The sequence below is a fragment of the Haliotis asinina genome, chromosome 14, assembly GCF_037392515.1.
Source record: "Haliotis asinina isolate JCU_RB_2024 chromosome 14, JCU_Hal_asi_v2, whole genome shotgun sequence".
Classification (NCBI taxonomy): domain Eukaryota; kingdom Metazoa; phylum Mollusca; class Gastropoda; order Lepetellida; family Haliotidae; genus Haliotis; species Haliotis asinina.
The window spans coordinates 50379259-50401859 of NC_090293.1; the positions used below are offsets into that span (position 1 = coordinate 50379259).

General features: G+C 38.7%; 1 protein-coding gene across 1 annotated transcript; it reads left to right on the forward strand.

Moving 5' to 3' along the window:
- Window positions 1-369: 369 nt before the first annotated feature.
- On the forward strand, window positions 370-22266 carry LOC137261225 (battenin-like). Its single transcript, XM_067798937.1, has 14 exons — window positions 370-753; window positions 1969-2048; window positions 3140-3207; window positions 6226-6300; window positions 7807-7859; window positions 9036-9070; window positions 9868-9974; window positions 12763-12817; window positions 13362-13522; window positions 16080-16183; window positions 17076-17195; window positions 18151-18261; window positions 19322-19487; window positions 20556-22266. Exons 1-14 carry the CDS (start codon window positions 733-735, stop codon window positions 20615-20617), a joined length of 1218 nt encoding a protein of 405 aa, XP_067655038.1. The 5' UTR covers window positions 370-732; the 3' UTR covers window positions 20618-22266.
- The last annotated feature ends 335 nt before the right edge of the window (window positions 22267-22601 follow it).

Genomic DNA, 22601 nt, shown 5'->3' on the forward strand with positions numbered 1-22601 from the left:
CATGTCATTGTTTACATCACAGTTAACATGTTCTTATAACACTTGACTAGGCACGGATATGAAAAGCAATATATATTTTTTTAAAAAGTACTGTTTAAAACTTTCACTTATTTGTTTAAGTATATATATTGCAGAACAAATATTATTTGATAATAAATATATCTTTGCCGGTACGCAGTGCATTTGTCTGTCTTTGGAATATTTTATCCCTGATTGGGACGCGTGGTGTTAGGAAGAGTAAATCAGGTACAGATATTTCAAGGGTTAATATTTCATCAGTTCTACTTTAAACATTTAGATGGATTTACTCATTGTGCACATCAAATACTATTAACGGTAACGGAATTTACCGAACACTCCCTATCGTCTAATCATGAGAGTGACCTCCCTTTTGTGTCACATGTTGATAGTTGATAAAGGCTGTCTGCTTGCAGGAAATACTCTGATCTGCATTGTATACTTCTTATCCCTGAGTGACAACAACGGTATTTGCTATGATGAAGTGAAGTATACGTTTAAATGTTATTGGCGTATCTGATAACGAATGTTCTGTCATGAATTTTCTAACGTGACAGAAGTTATCAGTGTGCATTTCCACATTCCGACAAGCCGAATGATTCTGATCAGTGATCTCAGTTCTCAATCTCAGATTGCGGATAACAGGGTCAGAAGGTCTATGTCACAGTTCATCTTCGATTTTCTAGACGGATTTAGTAACTGACCGTTACCAAAATGGAGCAAAAGAGAAACTGGGTAATTTCTATTCATTTTAACACAGTTTTTATTCAATTTATGAAGAAATTGAACAAATCGATAATTTTGTCTTCATCTCTGCAAATTAGTGTAATAATTAAATTTAATTTTCATTTTTGTACACTCATATACATGCACACACATACACACACACACACACACACACACACATATATATATATACTTCATGAGAACAGTTTACAGCTGATCCTGCAAAATTCATAGTAACATGTGCTTTGTTGATGAACGTGTGACCTGCCATTAAATGTCAGATTCTGAATTCTGGGTTAGAATTGGTTGTGACAGGTAAATGAAGTAACCACCCAAATCTGTGGTAAATCATGTATGTGACATGCTTATTTCAGACAGTTATCACTGAAACTATGCTTGTGGCAAAGAAAGTTTTTGCATTACTTCTGACTTACATATGTGTCACTTTAACTCATTCTTTATGAGATAGTTTTGTAGGAGGCAATGCAGTTGCCTAGTGGTTTAAGCGTTTGCTCACCATACCAAAGACCCGGGTTTGATTCCCCACATGGGTACAATGTGTAAAGCCCATTTCTGACTCCTCCAAGGTGATACATTTCCTGGAAAACTGCTAAAAACAGAACAAAGCCCAATTCACTCAGTCATTTTGCAGGTGCATTGGAATAGTTTTATCCAGGGCTTCAGTAGGACTTTTTCCAATCAAACATTTTCTGTCCAACTCAGGGATCATTTAACAGGGGGACAGTTTGGACTTGACCCATCCCTGGTAAGGCAGTGCCGTAGCGTACTGGTTAATTAGGTGTCTGTTTGTCACAATGAAGTCATGGGTTTGATTCCCACCATGGGCACAATAGGTAAAGCTCATTATTTGTGGTATAGCAGGAATGTTTCTAATAATGGAATAAAACCTAACTCACTCACTTGCCCATTAGAAACCTGTTCGATCACAAGGTATATTGTTTGCTCCAGGTTTGAACTTTACAAGACTGCATGATGAAGCATTATGTGTTGGAATATGTATGTGTGTGTGTGTGTGTTGGAATGTGTGTGTGTGTCTCTCTCTATGTGTCTTCCTCTCTTTCTCTTTCTCCTACATGCCTGTTGGTGTGTCCACAGCATACAACCATTTTTCATGAAACCCATTCGAAGAAAATTGTCACATTGTGTTACATAAAATTTATGTATCTTCAAAACTGCTCCTAGATGACATTTCTCTGCTTACAGATAGGATTGTTTCTCCTTGGCACAATCAACAATCTACCATATGTTATTGTGAACTCTGCTGCCAGCACCATTGCAGACAGGTGGGTTGTTGACAACTTGCCAGATTGGACAAATGTCGGTTTTGGCAGCTTCCACTTTAGTGTCATCCACAACACATATACACCTGGCTTAGAAAAAAGGCCTTTGCACTCATGTGCTTGCTATATTTTGGGACCCTCCTTGCAATAGGTAGGAAGGTAGGTTTATTTAATTCCTACAGATTTGGAAGTACAAAATTAATTGAATATGAAAAGCTGAAATTGTTAGAAAACTAGTGTTGAAATTTTATGATAGATTGATTGGAGTCTTTAGAGAGATAAACTGAACAGTTGATGGCCCCACCTTAGAATAGTTGTCCCCATATTGCCAGTCACATTTTATGAGACTGAGGTGAACCAGGCAATCAGATCTGGTGTCTTGACTGTGTCATATCCACAACAAAGCAGGATTTGATTACATTCATTATACCTACCTAGCTTGTGTGGTTGGTGTAGCCAGTTTAAGCAACAGACTACTAGCAAACAAGGACAAGCTGGACCTGTGCAGAGAATGGATTTATGAGAAGTAGGTGTTGCACAACAGTGGCAGAAACCCATTTGGTTGGTAGGTTGGTACATGTGAAGTGCATCACAAAGAAATTTATTCTGCCGTGCACTTCACTTGATTTGTGGACAACCTGCAGCCCTTTCATTCACAATGACAACCGCCAGTGGGCGGCACTCATGCATGCTAATAAGAGTCGATTGTCAGGTCGTTGCTCAATTTGTCCTTGTTTGCCAGTAATATAACACATAAATTTATTTTCATAAATATCACATGCCATTTATATTTGAGTAATTAACAGTTATGTACAACAATAGTGAGCATGTTTAGACTTTGTTCTGAGGAAGGTGACATGATGTCTGTGGACTGTCCTTTCCAACTGATATTAATGCCCTTTTACAAGCATACATTGTATACATTGTGGTTTACAACTTTGGTATCAGAGTTTACTTTCTGAGTTTTAGTGAGTCATCAGAAACGTTGCTGCTTTTGGAGGAAGAATAAGGGAACAAGATGTCCGCTTGTAACCCCAATAGTTGTACAAAATCTTACATCTCATGCAGGTACTTACTGATTGTTCTTTTTCCAGTTTTAATGAGAGCAACTTTGTGGGTCTAGTGTTTGGAGCTAATGTGGCACTGTCTGCAGTTGTCAAAGGTAAGTGGACTGTATGTTGTATCCTATGAGTCTTCCCTTCTGCTCTGTCTTGTTGGTGTGTTGCAACATGCTTTCTATGCCTAGTACTAACACAGGCATTTGTCATGGAAGATTTGGGCTTGATCCGAGTTTGATAATTATCATGAGATCTTCGTCAAAGCTCATAAAATGTACCAAAAGGCAAAGGAAACGTTACCGGGGATTCTGTTATAAAGTGGTGTAATGAAACCGAATTCAGTTTATGACCAAGATCTTTTATGGAAAAATGACACACAATGTTTTGGTGACAGGGTCTGGAATGACCCTGAAACATTGTGTGTCAATGAATTGAAAGAAGATTTAGCCGTGAAAGATCTTGGTCATATTTAACAACTTCTAAGTGCTGCTAAAAGACATCAGAATTCAGATAATACAGTCATTCAAACAGAAACTGAGAGTTGCTGTTGCAGTATCGGTATAACACATGTTTATGGCTCATTGCTTGGTCCATGATTATGGGACACTTTAGCAATTTCCAGATAACTGTTTTTGTAGCCCTTGTGAATCAGCAGGTGTTGATGGGCAATAGGACGGCACTGGTGATTGTTGTTACATGAGGTTGACCACTGTGTGGACAGTCATCAGTGCTGTTGGTGGCATTGCATTTCGCTGTCTAAGATGTTCTGTCATCTGTATGCTGCAACTGAAGTCGTTAGCAATGACAAGCATTGATGCTAAGCAGCGTTTGGATGTCCAATGACTCGTTGTTGATCTCTCGTCAGCCCAGCCATAGCTGCTGTGCTATGGAAACAAGTGAAGGATTACCCTTCTCAATATAATGAAGAAGAGGTTTCTATGCTTACTTATATCTTATTACAGTGAATGCAATTTCAAAATTCAGTGGTAAAATTTCACTGAATTTAAGGAAATAAGAAGTTTACAAAATGTCAAAAGAATGATTTTTTCAAGTTTTGATTGGCATGGAGCTTTGTTTAAAATCCCAACTAGCAACTTGAGCACTTACTGAGGGTTTTACAAAACATGTCGGCATCATTGCTATCAGACTGTGACAGAGGAGATTGAGTACTTTTCGATTTTCCAACCAAAATTTTGAATGAGGAAATGCTGAGTTTAGGGTGTTGAAAAAAATTGATTTTGTTTTTCATCAGTATCTTAAAGATAATTAGTTTTAATTTGTAGCATAAGAAAGTAAATATTGCAGGAGCAGCTACTGTTAGCGTTTTGGAAGTTGATACATCTGTGTTAATGTGTAGAAAAATGTGATTTGAAACCTGTAAATTTATAATTATGTTCTTGTATAAAGAACAGATAGATAGAATGATATTCATGCATGAGGTCAGTGTATGATATTAGTCAAACACCAGACTAGACACCAAGATATGGTGAACTGACTGAGATGTATGGAACATCTATTTTTTTTATCAGCCCATCAGGCTGGCAAGCTGTAGATTTTGGTTGGATGAGCCTTATTTCATACACTGACAAATTATATATTTCGGTTTGGAAACCATTACGAATTGAACATTGTTTTCTTTTACCAAGGTTTTATCTTGACCAACAAAATTAGGGGTCAACAGGAACCCTAGCCGAGAGTCGCGATGCGGTCCTATACAGTCAAGACATGACCCTGCATCGATGCAGGGTCATGTCTTGACTGTATAGGACCGCATCGCGGCTCTCGGCTACAGGAACCCTGCTTACTAGTTTCAAGGGTCCTTATGTGAGATATAGGGTTCCTGTAACGTGTTACAGTGGTGTGGCAGACTGTACAGTACAAGATTTTATGATTAGGCCAGACAAATTTTATTTCTTGTTTTTGCGGGTCATATTTTTTCTAGACAAAGGAAGAAAGTGACAATAATTTTCCTCACTAAACAATAAATGCCTATATTTTTCATTGGCAAAACTGTAAATTCCCCTGCTATAATTTTTCAATTTTTTTTTCCCCCACTTTACACTTCATAAATTGCCAAGTGTACAATACTTTTTATATTGTCCTCACAAAGATGACATAAATATCTATATCCATTTATAAATCTTCATTCCTCTTGTTGACAATGTCATAATACATCACTATGAATAGCGGTGAAAGAACTATGCATACTTATAGCCGTACACACCTGGTGTATGGTTAACGTTGAACATGAACGTGGAACAGACGAACAAAAAGGGAGGTAACTCTGAAATGACGTGTAATTAGTGAACTGAACGTGAAGTGAATGACGCGCTCATAAAGGATGGCAAACCCTAAGTGGGGCACCCCACTCTTAGTAGTTAAAAGGAATTTGTTTTGATTGGTGATTTATTTAATATGTTGTCCATCCTGCCTTTAGGTTTGCTGAGTACAAAAAGCCACAAAACAAGTAATAAAACTTGTCTGGCCCTACTTTGATTACAAGAGTTTTATGTTTCCTGTCACACATTTCGAACAAAGAATGTTATTCGACCCCAAGTGACAGAGTACATGCATTTTTCTGTGTTCATTCAGTATTTTTGTGAGTATCAGACACACATTTCTGTGTCATGTAAAACCCTGCTTCACAAAGGAATTATCAAGCTTTGACTAGCCAATCCTCTAAACTTGACATAAATCCAGTTTCTTTAAGTACTGTAATTTTTTTATCATCTGGCATGTATGTTGATGAAACAAACCTGAACATATTTTTTGTATGTACCAGACTCAGGTTATAGGGTTTTCACAAAGTATCTCATTCAGCTATTCACAGTGTTGGATGTTGGGACATTCTTTGACTGTATAGTGATTGCCTGTGAGAAAATTGGAAATACAAAATTTTGAAAATAATCTGAATAATCATCCCCTGCAACGCATTTTGCAGGGGTATTAAAATGTCTGTCTGTCACATTTATCTTTTCTGGAGCAGAACTCTAAAACTGTTCAATATTTCTTTACCAAACTTGACACATACATTGGTCCAGTGGTGTACATGTTTGACTTTGACCGAAATTGGAGGTAATGTTGGGGATATTGATGACTGTCTCTTCTTGTTTTGTTTACAGGCCTGAACACATTCTTTCTTCTGAAGGTACCATTCAGGTACAGGTTTATGGTGAATGGATGCCTCATGTTAATTGGTAAGGTGACATTATTGAAAATATATTAAATATTAGATGTAATATATTAAAATATTTATTTCATACATTTCATGTGACTTACCAATTTCATGCCTCAGTACAACAGTTTATAATGTACATGTATTTGGCAAATGAAGTTTCTGAATGTCCATCTCACCAACCAATCTATTTTTTTTTACATCAGACTGATGAGTAAAAAGGCTCGTTTGAATGTCTCCAGACCTTAGATGAATTTTCTGTATTCTACAGTTTTCATCAAATTACCACACAGAAAAAACTGAATATTGTTAAAATGATTTTTATTTTTAGTGCAACAGACACTAGCTGTCTTTATGTATTTCATGTTTTTTTTGTAAATGTATATGTATATTCTCAAAAATGTGCCTGCCATTCATGTTATCGTCAGTTATTTTAGGAGTAGAAATTCATTGTAGTAAAGTTCAAATAGCTCAGTTAATATTACAGTAGGATAATCATACGATATGATAATTCTATCCTGGATGCATTTATGAATCACATTTTTGATATTCAGAGTAGCTTGTGTCAGTGTAAGTATGATATGTGAAAAAAGCTCAATGACATGTACAGAGACGAACATGTTCAACAAACAGTTGTATCATAACATTGTTATTCTTAAACATCGAGTGCTTTTTGGTATAGCTCACTTCATTTTTATAGGAAACTCTTGAACATATGTCTCAGTATTTGATGTCATGTCTTCAGCCATCCACATTTGCCCATGTGTTTTGTAAAGTAATAAATGCACCATATGGATTTCTCTACATGTAATCATTATGGGGCTAGGTTTGATTTTGCTGAGGTATCGTGAAACAAATAATAGATGATCATGGTCTAGACAGAATTAGACAATAAAAAAAACTTGATACCAAAATCATCGTTTAAAAGCAGAAACCTGTTCCACTAATCTGGAACTTGATTCTGTATCATCCTGAAAGTTGTCTTTCTAGATGACTATGCTGAGAATGAATAAATATATATTTCCATGTGTACATTTCTACAAACGATGACAGCACAGAATAGAGTGGCATGTTCTTGCCAAGTGACTGTTATTAATAAAGATTTAGTTTTATTAGTTTCAAAGCACTGGTGAAGTTTGTTGTCTATTGGTCAAGTTGTGAGATGTCAATTGAGACTAATCTCCCCTTTGGACAATTACGAACTTGACAAACAACTTTTAGTGGCTCACGCATGAGTTTGCAGTTGGGAAATATGTTTTTCATTGTATTCTCATTTCATATAGGTGTCTGCTTCATTATTTAATGCAAAGTTGCACCTTTGCAACAGTGCTGTCTACATGACAGATATTTTGCTTTAATGCTTGTTATACAGTGACTTGCTTAAGACTCTGTAAGCTGTAAATCATATGAAGATTTATTTTGTTGTTTATATAAATATAAATAAAGTAAGTTTTGTAGAGATTTTCTGAGAGCCACATGGAGTTATGTTTGTAGTATTTTTTGTAAATAAGATATGTTTTGTTGCCAGGTTTAATTGGTGTGGCGTTTTCCTTCAGTTTTGGATTTGCCTTGGCATGCATTGTGAGCATGTTTTGTTATCTTTGTTTGTTTGTTTGTTTGATTGCTTAAACCAACACTTAGCAATATTGCAGCTATTGTGTTCTGTAAATAATCAAGTCTTTGCAAGAAAATCCAGTGATTGATATCATGAGTATCAGCCTACATCATTGGGATATGATGATATGCAGTATCAAAATCTGCAAATGTGACTATCCGATCCTGTTTGTGTCTGCTTATGTTAAACAGGAGTGACTGTTCTAATGCTGGTTTTATGTAAATTTATTGATTTGGTTGTGATAAATGATCATGAGTGTTAATAAGGAATACTGATGTATTACTCATAAAATCATGCTCTGATAGGATTCACTCACTCACTCACTCACTCACTCACCCTGCTTCTCTCTGTCACACACACACACACACACACTCATGTTTAGCATCAGGAATCAGTGAAAGCTAACATTCTCTTAATTAACGATGTTATCTTTAAAGATGAAATTAATAATACATTTAATGCATGAGTAAGTTGAATAAAACTTACATATGCAAACAGGAAAATATACAGAAGACAAGGTTATGTGTGTGTGTTTCAAATAATCCACATCCTCGATATCTCCAGGGTATACGTTCCAGTAAGTCTCCACTATAGCCTGGAAGCATCTACGGGTTGGCCCGATAATTTTATTACCTCCCTTTGCTGGCTCCGCATTCTCACAGTAGGCAATCAGCTAGGCCGCCGTTATGACCCGGTTTGCCAGTGTCAACAAAGGTAGCAGTCGCTATTGCAAAGGTTTGCTTGCAGTGCAACTCAGATTTGGAGGAAATCAAACAAATTTGTAGGTCCGAAACATTTAGGAAAGGTATGCAAAAATTCCTTCTACCTCTTTCAGAGAACCTCTGCATGGTTTGTTTTGCTAAGTTCAATCGGTTCGATAATTTAAAAAGCAAAAGTGAGTTGTGATTGGTTCTTTCAACTTCCCAGCATAGAAAACCTGATTGGATAAAAAGCCAGGCAGGGGAGATAATAAATTTATCAGACATCCAGGGCATAGTGGAGACTTATTGGAACATATACCCTAGAGATATTGAGGATGAATAAACTGGTGATGCTTAACTTCTTGTGAGTGGTATATGAAACTAGCCTATACTCCATGACAACCAACACTGACAGCTGTGTGTATGTTGTTGTTGTTTCAGGTGGTGGTTGGATCAAGCGCTGCCTTTGGGGAGAAGTATGTCATTCACACTGATACAATTTATGGAGTTTAAAGAGTTGACATAAAGAATTTGACATGAAATAGAAAAGATATACAGAGTTTCAGTGTTTTTTGTGAACTATCCTTGTAGGGATTCAAGATCGACTTGTTGACCAGCAACATAATCTTGTTGTCCAAGAGGATTGGGTGGTCAGACTCAGTGACTTGCTTGCTTCTGTATCGTCCTCCTATAATAATGTGGCTCATTCACAATATCAGTCAATGGTTTTTATGAGGGGACCACATACTGGTAGAACAGCCAGGTAATCAACAAGCCTGTACAGTTGTATCTCATTTTCACATGTGCAACCTCCACACCTGGCTGTTCTACCAGCAAGTGGTCCCCCAATGTAAAAAAAATAGAAAAAAGTGACAACAAAATAATGATCATTTGTGAAACAACTTTTTTATTTGCATGTCCAAAATTATGAGACAAATCATCAGAGTTGATTTGTTGCTTTATTGTGACTGTATCATACAATTATTAGATTTTGTGTTACTGAGCAATTCATTGGCCTTAAATGAAATCAAAGGACTGTAGACCAATTTGAGTTTTACTAGCCATGAGCTGTCGTGCCAGTGGATATTTTGCACGCTGGCTTCGAGTCATCCAAGATTTGACAGAACTGTAAAATGAGGACTGAGCAGGTAAGGTCTGTGCAGGGTCCAAGCTTTTACCTCAGCACAACTGAGAGAATAAAGTTTGACTCAAAGATTTTTGACTGAAAATATAATATGAAGCCCTGTTCCAAGTGCTGTGATGTGTGTTTCAGTGTAACCCTGGGCTTCCTGTCTCAGTTCCCCAGTAAGTTGGTCAATGCCTGGTCCAGCGGTACCGGCATGGCGGGACTCCTTGGGTCATCTATATACATCATCTTTGGTGAGTGGGAGTAGAGTGACTGAATGTCATTTTATGACACAGCATAAATGTTCTAGGTTTTTCAGAGAATCTGTATATCTGATATGTCAACAGGAATTGTTAAAGTTAAAATTAGTACATAATGGGTTATATGGGGTGGTCCCGTACCCCCATTGTTTATACCACTGAGCTTTTGAAAAATAGGTTTTAATTCTCATCGATGAATCTTGCTATTTTTTATGACAAAAGACATGATGGTAAGATTCTACTGGCAAACAAGGTTGAGTTGGACAGCACAGAGAATGTGTATATGCAAAATAGACAGTGCACAGCAATGAGCAAACCTATTTGGTGTGTGAAAGGTAGAGCCAGTGCATGACAATGAAATTGATTCTGTGTATAGGTGCACACTCCTTGCTCAATAAACTGTCACATGGTTAGTGTAGCACTTGATTGTGAACATACTGAGGCCCCTTCCCTCACAATGGTAAGGCCAGTAGGTGGAACTCATACATGCTAATACAGGTCAGTTGTCAGGTCGGTATTGTAACACCCCCGAGCTTGGGGCGTCAGTGAATGAGAGACCAAGTCAGGATTTAACAACAAATGTAAACTTTTAATAAATATTCAGAAGTGGTCTTTTCTTACAGTATGTTTGCACTTGATATCAGAGGTATGACATGTCAGGATTCCTAATAAGACTCAGTGATCAGCATAAAGACTTACTTCTATGGACCAATAATGCAAGTAAAATAATCTCCTATATTAGCAATTGAATTTCCCAAGGAGAATGATATGTATAATAGTGTATTCACCTATATAAATATTCCTGTTTAGTCCTTTTAATATTCTATGAATTTGTGTTTGGGCCTAAAGGTGTCGACAAGATCAGCTATTACACAAGTAGTGCCTCTGAGGAGGTCTGATCAAGTCCCTGTTCGAAATTCGCGCCGAGCTTATATAGATTCCTGACATGTCATGTGACTAGATATTAGCCAATCAGAATCCACGTAGATGACAGGCTTGTTTACACTGGGAATAAACAAATCAAATTTACAACAATACAAATGCACATGAGGTTGTCCTTTCAATGTCCGTTTTGTCCGAATTTTACAAGGAAAATTATGGTATGATTTGTTTTATGACACTCAGTAACATTACAAAACGGACAAGCAAAATGTTTACTGAGCCGATGCCGTGACATGACGGTATCGATGACCTCACGTAGGTAAGGTAAATACATGAAAATATATTTAACCAGATGATCTTAAGTTGTCCGTATTAATTTATATAAGTCCGTTTTTATCACAGAAAATAATTACGGAGTTAAGTATTTCATAAGACAAACATTAAGAAAACGGACAAGAAGTTTTGGTGTCTAAGTTATGATATTACCGTAATGGCGGCTTTCTTTGATGTTACACTTCTGTAGCCGTTATTTTGTAGAAAACTCCATCACAGAGTTTCCATGAAATGGGTTTAGTGTCCGAAATGGTTTTAAGGACTGAATTCATCATAACTAGGATCTAATCGTAAATACAAAAGAAACGGACAAGACACTAACATCAAAGCGACCTACATCATTACGCTAGTGACAGGTCATGGTAACATGTCAAAACGTCACTCGACGCAATCGAGTGATCTGATCGTACAATACAATGCATTAAAAATATCAGGAAAACACCCTTACTGTGTCCTGTTGCAATAAAATGTTTGCAAGAATAATTTATACCAAATTAAGACCAAATATTTAGTTCAGTTTGATTTTAACAAACTTACCGTAATTACAATCGAATTGCAATGGACAAGGAGCAAGAAACTAGTTCCATTGTGGTAGCATAGCCATAAAGCTAAATAACAATTATTCATGCGCATGAATAACACAGTTATACTTGTCATGTCGAAAAGACATGTTTCGGAACACTTTTTCCCCAAAATATTGGTTAAATATAGAAGGTAAACATGAGTAGTGATCGAGTGCGTGATGCGGCAACGTATCACGATGGAGCAACAACACCGCGAACTCTTGAATTTGCAATGGACAGTTTGGGACAATTCCCGAAGAACACTGGACTTAAAAGGTAAAACACATCCATAGTAATGATCCTTTTAACTTCAACAACATTATACAACCTCAGGGAAAACATGTCAGTTTGTAATCTAACGTGCTGAAGCAAAAATTGAAATTACATGTCACGAAAATAGGTGACGATATTACCACATTACGACCGAGCACACAATTTGTTGGGAATCATCCCGATAATAGTTATGAAAAATTATGGCAATGGTACAGTGATGCTTCTAAGTGATTATGAATACTAGTTTAGTGTTCAAGAGCAAAATAATTACATGTAACTTCTTTAATTTCCAAGATGTAGCGTTCAGCATGGCAAATTCTTGGTAAATCAGTAATGAATATTACAGTATTGAACTTATCCTTGTTTGACAGTATATATCATCCAGAATCATTCTTCCAACATATTGAGGTTGTAAGCAGACAGTAATATCCTGAGTCCTGAGCTCAGTGATTGAGTATGGTTTTATGCCGCTTTTAGCAATATTACAGCAACATCACCATGGGGACACTAGAAATGGGCTCCCCCATGTACCCATGTGGGGAATTGAACCTGGTTCTTAAAAGTGAAAATGAATGCTTTAACCATTAGACCACCCCACCACCCTGTCTTGAGGTACAGCTTTTGTTTCAGGAATCTTTATGCTGTGTCTATGACAACACCTTACAAGCAGTTTGATGAATACTTTCTCTTGACACTTATTGAATTGTTAATGTGCAGTCCTGACCTTTCAGGTTGTACTGTGGGCAATGGGAGTGATAAGACCAGCAAACTCCACACCCTCACCAAGTAAGCATCGCTTGCATCCCTGATGCGGCCATATCAAGCTGAAGTCAAGTTGTGTCACTTCATGAACTTCAGTTGTCTGCAATCCTAAGTAATAGGGCATAATATGATTCCTTGTTCCTGGTGAACATTGTTAAACCACATTCAGTGTTTTACATTTTGAGGCAGAACCAAGTGTTGTATCAGGCATTTGAACCATCTAAATCCAGGACAGTCCAGAAAATACCATGACAATTTAAGGAAAATCAGGAACATTAATGTATATACAGGGATGAGAATTTTCCTCAAATCTGCAGAATTCTTTGTATTTGATGGCTCTGGTGTTGTTCATGATATATGTTATGTTGTTTCGGTCAACATGACTCCAAATTGGCCCAGTCGATTTTCCTCCCTCTTCACTCATACCCTTTCTCATCCCTGTATATATGAATGGACTGACAGCATGCGAGACAACAGAACACCCTTCAATTTCAAGATCAGAAACTTAATATTTTCATGACTTCTGTAGAAAGAATTATTACATGGTTGTTTCCATGATGTGTTCCAGATATGCGTTCCTCCTGACGACACCGGTTGTGTTGGTTTACTGGGTGGCCTACTTCATCATTATTCGAGTACCGACGCAAACAGTGTCATCTTTGTCTGTACCGGAACCTGAGGACGAGACAGTTGATGAAAAAACTCCCATAATCCAACACTCAGAGCCAGGTAACCTGATAAACAGAAACTGTTAATGCAACACCATTATTCATGCTTGAAAAAATTTCATACAATATAACATGGAACACATATGGAATGGAAGATGAATAAACAGTGGTGTTACAATAGGAAATATTTATCTTCAAATGTAGTTAATATTCTTGTACTGTGTCATTAGTTTTCTACAATGTGAGAAACGTTCAGACCAAGTTTTGTTTGATTTGTTTGTTGTTTAAAACTGTACTGTGTAGTATTCCAGTATTTAGCACAGGTCTGTGTATAATTGAGTCTGGACGTGACAATCTGGTGATCAACAGCATGTGCATCACTGTAGGGATGTGATGACATGTGTCAACCAAATCATTGAGTCTCATTAAAGACACACCCCTGATTTTCTTAATTGCCTCTTATGACAAGCAGTGGCTACTGAAGAGCAGATTGCCCTTGTGGTGTAGTGGTCAAAGCGTCTGCCTGGAGAGTTGAACAGTCTAAGTAAACTCACCCTCATTACTTTTCGTTACACTCCACTACAGAGTCTAACTAAACCTTACAGGAGGTCGCGTCAGGTAACCTTTGAGATTGACGAATCAGAAAACAGCTTACCAAATCGCGAAAGTGCACATTCACACATACCTTTTGAACTTTTTATCTCGAAAAGGTTCGTACCCGAACAATTCTGAATGCTATTTAGTGTACGATCGCTTCCAGGTGATGCACACGGCATACATACAACCATGACAACAGTGAGTAAACAGTCGCTGAAATTAGTGTATTTGGCAATATTCAAGGATGTTATCTTGCAGAAATATTAGCTAATGGTAACCATGTCAACAGAAACCCCAAAGCGTATATACTGTAGGTCAAATAATTGTTATATGCAGAGTTTTGTTTGTGGAGAGATCTGTGTCAGTGACCTGAATATTTTGAAAGTCCCTCCAATCCGTAAATAGTAGCCGTTGTCTGATAGGTTAAGTCTATTTAACCATCTGGCGTTTGATTGGACAGTCATTGGACGCTCAAAGGTTACCTGACGAGACCTTCTACTAGGTTTTGCTAGATTCAGTGGTGGAGTAGAACGAAAAACACTGAGACTAAGTTTACTTAGACTGGAGAGTGGAAGGTCAATTCTCAGACGTGTCATTCCAAAAGACGTTAAAATATGGTACTTGCTGATCCCTGCCTGGCACAAGGCATTTATGGGTTCAGCAAGAACTGGTTGGCTCGGAATGAGCATAATGTGTTTTGAGTGGGGTATTCAAACATAACTGCGGCATGGTATCTCAGTGAGCTAGCACTATACAACCAGCTAAGTCTGGGCTAGAACAAGCAGCCACACACACACATACATGTACGTTGTCATATGAGTCAAATATTCTTAAGTGTGGCTATTAACTCACCTCACAGAAAAGAACAACCCCTCACTGCACTGCACCCTCACCTCACCTCACAACACCTCACAGAACAACCCCTCACTGCACTGCACCCTCACCTCACAGGGCAACCCTTCACTGCACTGCACTGCACCCTCACCTCACCACTCCTCACAGAACAACCCCTCACTGCACTGCACTGCACCCTCACCTCACCTCACCACACCTCACAGAACAACCCCTCACTGCCCTGCACCCTCACCTCACCACTCCTCACAGAACAACCCCTCAGTTCTCTGCACCCTCACCTCACCACTCCTCACAGAACAACCCCTCAGTTCATGGCACCCTCATCTCACCACTTCTCACAGAACAACCCCTCACTGCACTGCACTGCACCCTCACCTCACCTCACCACACCTCACAGAACAACCCCTCACTGCCCTGCACCCTCACCTCACCACTCCTCACAGAACAACCCCTCAGTTCTCTGCACCCTCACCTCACCACTCCTCACAGAACAACCCCTCAGTTCACTGCACCCTCACCTCACCACTCCCCACAGAACAACCTCTCACTGCACTGCACCCTCACCTCACCACTCCTCACAGAACAACCCCTCACTGCACTGCACCCTGACCTCACCACTCCTCACAGAACAACCCCTCACTGCACTGCACTTCACCCTCACCTCACCTCACCACACCTCACAGAACAACCCCTCACTGCACTGCACCCTCACCTCGCCACACGTCACAGAACAACCCCTCAGTTCTCTGCACCCTCACCTCACCACTCCTCACAGAACAACCCCTCAGTTCACTGCACCCTCACCTCACCACTCCTCACAGAACAACCTCTCGGTGCACTGCACCCTCACCTCACCACACCTCACAGAATAATCCCTCAGTGCACTGCACCCTCACCACACCACACCTCATTGAAGACCAGTTCTAACCAGATCTTCATTGGTGTTCAGATTAAGTGGTTTTCTTGTTGAAATTAAACAGGTTATAAATATTTAAAAAAAACATCCAGTTATATTTATACAGGGCTCTGTATGCTAAAGGATGGTATTGCTTAAACAAACAATCAATAGCATGGTTGGGTTAATATTCAGTGTATTTACATTCTTGTGCTATATATGGTAGACTTATCAGAGTACATGACAAATAAACAGTGTCTGTTAATGACAGATCTGGATAGGGAGGCTGAGAGCTCTGATGCAGGGAGTCCTGAGGAGACTGCACTGAGACGTATCTGGAGATGCTTGAAGCTCGTCAGCTGGATGGCCTTCAATGTAAGTTCCAGGGAAACAGGTGCCCTTACCTTATGGGCCCAGTGGGACGTTGTACAAGCTAATTGATGAAAAGCACTGTATACCTTGTCTCGAAATACAACACTTGGAAACTGGAAGCATTGTGGAGCTAATTAACTGAGAGAAGGGTGACTTGCACTTTTGTGTGTAAGGTCACCACTTCATCAGATGTTGATGCTTTCAAATGAAGTTGCCAAGGTTTGGACACACTCATTAATTCTGTCCATCTGTTGATAAATGATGACTTTTGCTTGAACGATGAAGTCATTTAACTAGGTCCTAATATTTGTAGAATAAATATGCAGCCATTGTTCAGTTTATTTGAAGTTCAGAAAAAAGCTCTGAGAAAGGCTGAAACTATTTTTCTGAAAAACGACATGCCCCATTGCATGTAGAGTTGATACAGGAGATTTTGTTTGATGTATTCACCTTGTAGGTCAATATTAAATAGGGTTACAAGCAGTAAGCTTGTCAGGGAATGCCAGCTGCCTTTAGGTTCCAGGCTTTTGTGACCCTTACATTACTTAAATATGTACTCACAGAACATGTTTGAAAGGAACTGTTTTTGGTGTGTAAATTAATATTTTGGATACTGGACTTTAAATTGTAATTTCCTGTTTAAACAAATGTCATGTATGAATACACAATGCCATTTAGAAAATGGTGAAATGTAACATATGTCATACTTGGAATTGCATTTTCTAAGGTACCAATTCTAGTGCTAGTACATATGTTAGGTTGAGTCCTGTCTGGCATTTGAACACACTCTCTCCAAGTCAGGCACCTAAGCACCAGAACTGGATAATACCTATTTTTTACAATCAAGATGGTATTTTAAAGGTGTGATTAGATTCATTGTGTATCTCTTCTTCAGCTGGCTGCAGTATATGTGTTCGAGTACGTTGCAAGAGGATGTGCTGCCAAGGTCCGGCCCAAGTCGGAGTACAACATAGGTTGTCCAGAGCTGTATGCTGCTCTCCAGCTTTGTTATCAGGTGGGACTCTGTTTACAGGCATTGTCAGAGGGATGATATTATAGAGAACAGAGTGTACACACACATGCTCCTGGGGTTAAGGGTTGCTGTAGAGTAGGATGTTGTCACATATCAGTAACTCACCCTTATTCTGTGTGAGAAGCAGTGATGCAGACTGGTATATTTATGTCAAGGTCGACCTTGCTCTGTGTAGGAAGCAGTAATAATGCATGGCTGAATGGAAGGTCGACCTTGCTCTGTGTAGGAAGCAGTAATAATGCATGGCTTAATAGAAGGTTGACCTTGGCATAATATGTAGTAATAATGTTTTACGATGGAATGGAGGTGGACCTTATTTTATGTAAGAAGCCGTAATAATGTTTTGCGGCAAAATGGAAGGTCAACCTTGTTTTATGTAAAAAGCAGTTGTATTGTTTTGTGGCTGAATGGAAGGTCGACCTTGATTCACTTAAGAAGCAGTAATAATGTTTGGTGGCAGAATGGAAGGTCGACCATGTTTTATTCAAGAAGCAGGAATGATGTTTTGTGGCTGAATGGAATGTTGACCATGATATATTTAAGAAGCAGTAAGAATGGTAGGTCAACCTTACTTTATGAAGAAGCAATTGTATTGTTTTGTGACTGAATGGAAGGTCAACCTTGCTTTCTTTAAGAAGCACAAATGATGTTTTGTGACAGAATGGATGGTCGACCTAGCTTTATGTAAGAAGCAGTTGTATTGTTTTATGGCTGTATGGAAGGTTGATCTTGGTTTATTTAAGAAGCGGGAATTATGTATGACTGGCTTGCGATTTTGTGTCCAGGCTGACTGTGCTTTGTGTAAGAAACACTGTATTGTGTGGCTGCCTGGAAGGTCGACTTTGCTCTATATATGAGGTATTGAAGCAGATTTGTATGTTTGTGTCAGTGTTGCCCATGCTGTTTTGTAAGAAGCAGTTGTATACTTGTGTCACAGGCCGGTGTGTTTGTGTCAAGATCATCTGTACAACTGGTTCAGATACAAAGGGTGGAAGTCCTCTCGGCCTTACAGTTCATCAACATGATCATCTGGATGATTGATGTACATGTAAGTCTGCCCGTTAATCCCAAATAATCTCCCACATTCATGTGTATGACTAGAAAACATACACTTAAAGTAGTGAGGAAGGTAGCTTTCAGTTTTTAGAATTAGTCTTCTTGTGAACAGAAGACTGACGGGTGTAGGTACCATTATGAAAAAAAGAGCAGGGGACACATGATAAGTGCCAAAAAAGTTTGGCAAGCCCTCAGTTGTATCTAAATTTATAAACCTCAGATGTCCTATTTGCACCGTTTTGGAGGTTACTTCTTTTTCTCAGGTAAACCTCCTTTCAGGATCACATACAATATCCTTGTGACATTCTATACAATACTCCAAACTTGACCCTGAAAGTAGACTTTTATGAAATGAATGTTTTGAACATCAGCATTCAAGTGTTTGAAATCAATTGAAAAATGCCATCAAAGGTCAAATTGATCAAATATTTTCCCTCTCTAGATTAGAACCACATCTGTCAGATCATGAATCGTATGCTCTACCTCACAGCTACTGAACTGAGGAATATTTTAGTGCTAAATTATCTCTTTATAGTTAGGCCTGCTGTCATGACATAAATTTTACTACTGCTTTGGTTACTGTTATGTAGCTTCATTACTTGATTATGTAATTATCATATCAGACTTACACAAAGCAATATGATTTGCTATGAGCTGCTGATCAATGGGTTCCGTCTTTTGTTTCTACGCCACAAAATTACAGTTTTGACAGAAACCACATTGACACCTTGCAAGGATTGTCTGTGTCATGGAATCTAGTTTTATACATGGCTGCCTCAGTAACAGCCAGCCATTACTGAAATTGTAATTTTACTAAATTTGTAGTGTTGTATCTTGTTTGGAATTAAGAAAAATACTTAAGGCGGTACATGTGATAAACTATCATATCTTTGAACATATATATGTATATCATATGGTACACCTTCATTCTTGTGTGTGGGGGTGAAAGTACATGCTTACAACGTACAGTTTCAGCAAAACTGGTTCTTTCCTCAACATAGTGTGAAGCCTGTATTAATCATACATGTTTTTCATTGTCTCCTGTTGAACAGTACAAGTTCCTGCCAGTGGCAGTTTTGCCAGCCTTCATGGTGTATGTTGGGTTGCTGGGTGGGGCCTCCTATGTCAACATCTTCTACATCCTGCTCCATAGTGAGCGCTTCCCAGCCAAAGACAAGGAACTGTGCATCAACCTCACAGCTCTCTTCATCACAGTCGGTCAGTATCTGAAGATTCTAACTGACCCATGCTTGCCATAAAAGGCAACTATGCTTGTTGTTTGAGGCGACTAACACGATCGGGTGATCAAGCTCGCTGGCTTGGTTGATACATACCATTGGTTCCCAGTGTTGATCACTGGGTCATCTGGTCCAGACTCGATTATTTACAGACCTCCGCCATATTGCTGGAATATTGCTGATTGTCTTGTAAGCCTAAATGCACTCACTAAGATTCAAACTTGCACCTTTAACTGGTTCCCTTACTTGTAAATCTTTTTTGCCCGTTGTTCTATCTGAACTCTTTCTTGTTACCTCACCACAACACATGTTGAAAGGGACTGTAAAATGGACTCAAGTTGTCAGTTGTACGAACATGTTTCAAGAGCTGCTTGTGAACACCATGTGGTATTTTCCCTCCAAACTTGGCCATTGATAGGTTTAGAAGTGAATTGGTGCTGTGAGAAAGTAGGCATGTTAAAGTAATATCTTTCTTGTTTCTTGTTCACCACTTTGGCTTTGACTGGAAATGGTGAGATGGTTTCCATAGGGATATGTTGAAAATATTTCTACATTTTCTTCACCAAACTTGGCACCCAAAAGACCTTAAGTGGTGAACCTGTCTCTTCGGCAGGTTTGAGATGTTGATGTATTTCTTGCATTTCCATGACAACTATTTACATGTATTTGTTCTCACAGGGTACTAACCTTTGCAGGGGGGATGCTGATGACAGTGCCCTGTTCTTGTATATGTAGATATGTTGTATCTGTGTATTTCTTACAGCACATAGTGTCAATTGATAACACATCTTTTTTGAATCTTTGATAATATAACACTTTTTCACTGGTAATTTTAGATAAAACTTGACAATGCCTGGACAGATTTGTAATCGTTGAAATTGATGACCTCCTGGAAATGTCTGCCATTACATTTAAATGAGAACTGGCTAGCTATTTTGAAATGTTCCAAGCCCTGTGAATTTCTTTAAAATGTCCAGATTTGTCATTTCAACTTTTAAAGTTACCTTTTTGTTGTTACCTTAGTGTTATTACCATTTTCTCGTTCCAGGAATATGCATTGGAACTGGTCTAGAGACAGCTCTGTTCACAACACTTTTGAAGAATGACTAATGTTGACTACTGTCCACAGTTTTCAGCTGTGTGTCATATATGCTGAGTGGATGAGGCCAGTGTGGTTTATGTTGGTACACTCGCAGCTGGATGCACTCACCTTGTCAGGACCACTTGGGCCGAACTCCCCTTCGTCTGGAAGCTAGCCCCATGTACAATACTCCCTGGCATCATCCCCCTCTTCATTGTTCCCATGTAGGTCACCCCCATTTATCAACACATCCCTCCTTCATCTTCCTCTGAGGGGTGGTGGGGTAGCCTAGTGGTTAAGGTGTTTGCTTGTAGTGGCAAAGACCAGGTTCGATTCCCTACAGGGGTACAATTTGTGACGCTCATTTCTGGAGTCACCCACTGTGATATTGCTGGAATATTCTTGGAATATTCATAAAACAAACTCACCCGCTCACATATCTTCCCCTGTACATCACTGTCAACAGGAAGGATGTGCAATACAGACTACAGACTAACGATGTGCAATTGATCACACAAGATTTTCATGAAAATTTAATATTCTTTAACTGTGTATTATTTAATTATTTTGGGTATATAAAGCCTTACTTGTTTTAGAAAAAAACACTTTTACACGTGTTAGTAAATATGCATTTTATGTTGCTGTGTGACTTAAAATTATCCTAAACTGTATGATTTACTTATGTAAGTGTAGCAAGATACTACCATGAGAAAGGTAAACGTCCAGGGATCGTTTGAAAAAGCAATCATCAAGGCTGTAGTGTAAGTCTGTGTTAAAGAATGGGAGTTACAATCATCCTAGCACTACGATTGTATTGTGGAACGTGGCGCAGGTGTGTTCATTTTTTTATTGATAAGTTGTTTGATGCAGGAAAAATATTTTCTGCTTTTTGTCCGCATTTTCCATAACATGAGCAAGCGTATCCTGAACATGTGGCATTTGCGTACAAGTATTTGAAGCAATCGTAAAATATCGCTGCCTTCGTTGTGTTGACATCACTGACTAAGAAAGTGGCATGAGTAGGTCTTAGATTGCGTTGACGATGGTACTCAACTAGGGTGTCACTTTCTACCAGGTCCATGACATTGTAGTACTTCAACAGATCGAGGATTTTTGTTCATTTCATGGGTAACCGAGGAAAGAATATTGACATTTCCAGCTAACCGTGCGACCGATAGTTTCAGTCGCTCTCACTGAATGTATGCAGTTTTGTGATGGTCATGGCTTGTTCCTCAAAATATTTAATTTTCAAGTAAATAACTTTAATCTGATCCTAATTGAGATGACATTCAGATTTATCTCGACTTGATTCATCCAGGGTTTCTAATGACAGAAACGATTGTGCAGAAGGGAAAATAATGTGCTGATGAGATTGTGAGAGACAATGGGTCTCAGGTAGACCCTCCGTTTAGAGGTGTCATTAACTTGAGTATGGTTATTGTAATTTCTTACATAAGTGTTTTTACAGGTTGTAATAGTCAGTAGTCCTGTAGAAGTACAAATGTGTTGTTGGATTAAATTCGTTAATTTTTGTTTTCAGGAATTAACTATATCCTCCTCCTGAGAGCAGCAGATATCATAAAGTTGTATCAAATAATATGTGTAATAATGTGCAATACTTTATTTGATTGCTGTTTTTGTCTTTTAATAAATAATGCGGTTAACAAATGACAATAAACATGATAAAGTATATTTATTTATATCTGGAGGGTGAAGACATCCTGAAGGTGACCCAACCTAAACCAACGCGATCGTACCTGATATATGGCGAAAACAACCAATCTGCTTCCCGTGGATATCCTGGTTGCCTTTACACCATATGGGGCGGTGGGGTAGCCTATTGGTCAAGACGTTTGCTCGTAACGCTGAAAACCTGGGTTCGATTCTTATCATGGATACATTGTATGAAACCCATTTATCGTGTCCCCCGCGCGTTATTGCTGGAATAAGATCAAAAGCGGCATAAAACTAGACTCACTTTGTCAGTGCATGTGTATCCAAGTATTGTTGGTC

What these genes read in the sequence shown, in the direction of transcription:
- LOC137261225 (XM_067798937.1), top strand. Translation starts at nt 733, where the DNA reads ATGGAGCAAAAGAGAAACTGG. An exon ending in TGGAGCAAAAGAGAAACTGG is followed by an intron (nt 754 to 1,968) that starts GTAATTTCTATT and finishes CTCTGCTTACAG; the next exon opens with ATAGGATTGTTTCTCCTTGG. An exon ending in ATCTATATACATCATCTTTG is followed by an intron (nt 9,975 to 12,762) that starts GTGAGTGGGAGT and finishes CTGACCTTTCAG; the next exon opens with GTTGTACTGTGGGCAATGGG.